Genomic DNA, 3,103 nt, shown 5'->3' with positions numbered 1-3,103 from the left:
CAACATATTATTTAGTGTTAGCACAACAGTCACTTTGTGCTGAAAATGAAAGAATCCAAACTCTACAAATGTTTTACTTCACCAAGTCCAACAATAATTGAAGGATTTACTACTTATCTAATAAAAAATTATACAGCAACTTTTATCAAACAGCAACTACTACAAAAGAATGGCAGGAAAAAAGGACTTCACAAAAATACACTAAAAAGTTTGACAATTTTATGCAGGAACTGCCAAAATTTTAGTGTTTAATAATTAAGAGCACAACTGACCAAGTTTCAAGATGTGAAGATACCATATTCCAGAAACTGGAGAGAAAAATCACTCTAAAAACTTATTATATGTGATAAGAATGCACTATAATATAAAACCTGTCTACACTTAGTAGTAGTTAGTTGCAAAAAGCCATTCAGTCTTCTCTTGGCTTGGAAAAATGGTGTTCCAGATTTCAGGGTAATTAGCAACCTGTTGAAGAAGGAAACATCATCAATACCGTTTTTCATCATATGAGGGTAAATAACAATAATGCACAGAATTGTTAGCTAAAAATATTCTGGTCATCCTTTATTGAATTATACTTTCTTTGTATAATATTCTAGCAAAAATAAATATTTAATTAGAGATCTTTATTTAAAAATTTCAGAATCCATCTCCTATTCCCATTCCTTTCTGTGTGTTATCCCTGTCATGTCACAATCTTCAATCCTGCAATTAAAAATTGTAATTTTCAATTCATGGGATTTCTGACTACCACATAAGATTTCCCAGAAGCTAAGGCTGGTAGGGCACTTTCCAAATTATCCCCAAGTAGGAATAATAACAACATAACACAAAGCAGTTATGTGATTTTCTTAAAGTGAATCAACTCAATTTGACCTCCCAAATCTTTTACTTCAGAAAAATTTGTTTCTTAGTTCCTGGAAATTTGGTCCAGGGCAAGACCAGAAAGTAAGAAGGGAACTAGGTAACTTTCACTGTATAATCTGCTTGGTACTCTCATCACATGATATTCTTGGTATCTTAATTTCTGTAGGGAATTAGATGCTACATATATGATAGGATAAAGTGAGTTTAAAAATTATTTTTGGAGCTAGGTGCAATGGCGCACACCTGTAATCCGTTACTCAGGAGGTTGAGAAAAGAGGATTGAAAATTTGAAGGCAGACTCAGCTACTTAGGCAGACCCTGTCTTAAAAAAATTAAAAGGACTCAGCCACAGAGTGCCCTTGGGTTCAAGTCTCAATATTAAAAATAAGTAAATAAATATATAAAAATTGGGGGGGGGGGTTAATGGGTCACCACCAACACTCACATATAAACACAGGCAAAGGCCTACAATGAACGAACTCACTGTACTGAATGATGAGAGTGCATCTGTCTTGCTACATGGGTATACAAATTTGTCTTTTATTAGACATCTAAAATGATTCTGTAGAAATTTAATCAAGTCAAGAATAAAGGCCTAATAATGTAGCCAGTTTAGCTCTTCTATGTCATATGTTCCCAAGAAGTCCTTAAAATGTAAGGCATTTAAGAAGGTGATAATGTGGGTGACTTATCACCTGCTTAAAAAACAAGTTAAACAAACAAAAATAAACCACATTTGTTATTACTGAACTGATAGAGTTTTCCCACAGTGAGCCCATGATATAGGTCTAATTGATAAAAAACAACACTGATATAGGTCTAACTGATAAAAAAACTAATAAAAACCGGTGACATAGGTCTCATTAACAAAAACTGGGAAAATAAATTCTATATAAGGAATTATTAGTTTGGCATGAAAATCTTCAAAATATGGAGTCTGTAGTAGAGGGGTGGTGCTGGGATCATGACTGGAAACTGATCTAGAGAAAATACTGACGATGTCAAGATCATAGTCACAGGTTATTTCTGTATTCTTTTAAAAAAAATTAATTAGTTGTGCCCTTCCTCACCTTCAACTCTTTTGTGTGGCAGGTATCTTGTTTTCTCCTTCCAGTTCTTCCACCCCAGCCTGTGTCATGAGGTCTGCGATGTTTTTCTCCAGATCATCAATGCGACTACTCATATCATCAAGTGGTGAAGTTAAGGATAAGGCAGGAAGCACACAAACATGTCTCATTCCTTACTCTCTTCCTCCGGGTCCCCTTGATTATGGTCTTAAACACAACCATTTTAAGGAAACTGGCTTCCCCAATGTCCTTTGGATACTGCTGTGGTCAGGTGGTCAGGAGTGCAGAAGTCAGGTCGAATTCCAGCCCCACCCTTAACTAGTCATGGGAAGTGGCAAGTTCTCGCAACTCTACTGACCCTCAGTTTCTTCATTCACTAATCAGAGTTGGCAATTTCATAGCCCATTCATAAGGTTATGGCTCACAGCCAACAACTGACCCTACTAGCAACTGTCACCAACGGACTGTCGTTTCCCTGAACCAGGAACTTGTGTAGCTCAGCTGCATCCCCAGGCCTCAGCAGTCCTTCTCGAGAACACGGTCCATCAAAACCCAGGGAAGGAATTTCTAAGTGACTGGCCGAAGCTGGCCTGTAAACCACCCACTGACCACCACTTCTGGCGGGTAGGCTCCCAAGGTCCCTAGGAGAATGCCCACAGAGAAAAAAGGATATTTCTTCCAATGATCTGGTCGGACATGGTCTGAAATTTATCTTGCATCTGCTGCAGGAGTGTCTGCACCTAAAAACCAAAGCGAACGAGCAAAATCCAACCCAGCCCGGGGCGGCTTGCTGGGAGGGCGGGAGCCCAGCCTCCCGGGTTCCAGCCCGGCTCGGCCTCCGCGGAGCGTCCCTCTCGGGCCCGGGTCCCCGCTCGGTCAGGTCCGACCCACAGGCCGGCTGGGCTCGCACGCCGGGTCCGCGCGGGGCGGCTGCCGGGCGGGGAAGGTGAGGCCCGCGCGGGGTCGCGGCCGGGCAGGGGGTCTCAGGCCTGAGCTCGGCAGCCCCTTACCACCGAGGTGAGGTCCTGCACGGTCTTGGGGTCAGTCTCGGCCATCTCTCCGGTTCCCAGCTTGGCGGCGAGGTCTCAGACTGTCACCCACACTTCCGTTGGTCCGCGCAGACGCCCCCAGCCGCCCGCTTCTCGCGAGGAGACAGCACGCTCGCGGGA

The 3,103-nt window shown here is 42.4% G+C and overlaps 1 protein-coding gene across 1 annotated transcript; it reads right to left on the bottom strand.

The window, feature by feature from the left end:
- Window positions 1–217: 217 nt before the first annotated feature.
- Window positions 218–3,103, bottom strand: Hsbp1 (heat shock factor binding protein 1). The gene is made up of 4 exons (XM_078032737.1): window positions 2,945–3,103; window positions 2,608–2,674; window positions 1,938–2,058; window positions 218–465 (listed from the first exon to the last, which is right to left on the bottom strand). The coding sequence occupies exons 1-3, from the start codon at window positions 2,987–2,989 to the stop codon at window positions 1,940–1,942; spliced, it is 231 nt and encodes a 76-aa protein (XP_077888863.1). The 5' UTR covers window positions 2,990–3,103; the 3' UTR covers window positions 218–465; window positions 1,938–1,939.

This window comes from Ictidomys tridecemlineatus, chromosome 15 (assembly GCF_052094955.1).
Source record: "Ictidomys tridecemlineatus isolate mIctTri1 chromosome 15, mIctTri1.hap1, whole genome shotgun sequence".
NCBI classification, from domain to species: Eukaryota; Metazoa; Chordata; class Mammalia; order Rodentia; family Sciuridae; genus Ictidomys; species Ictidomys tridecemlineatus.
Note: the sequence above shows the minus strand (reverse complement) of the source record. Positions and strands in the feature narration are given on the sequence as shown.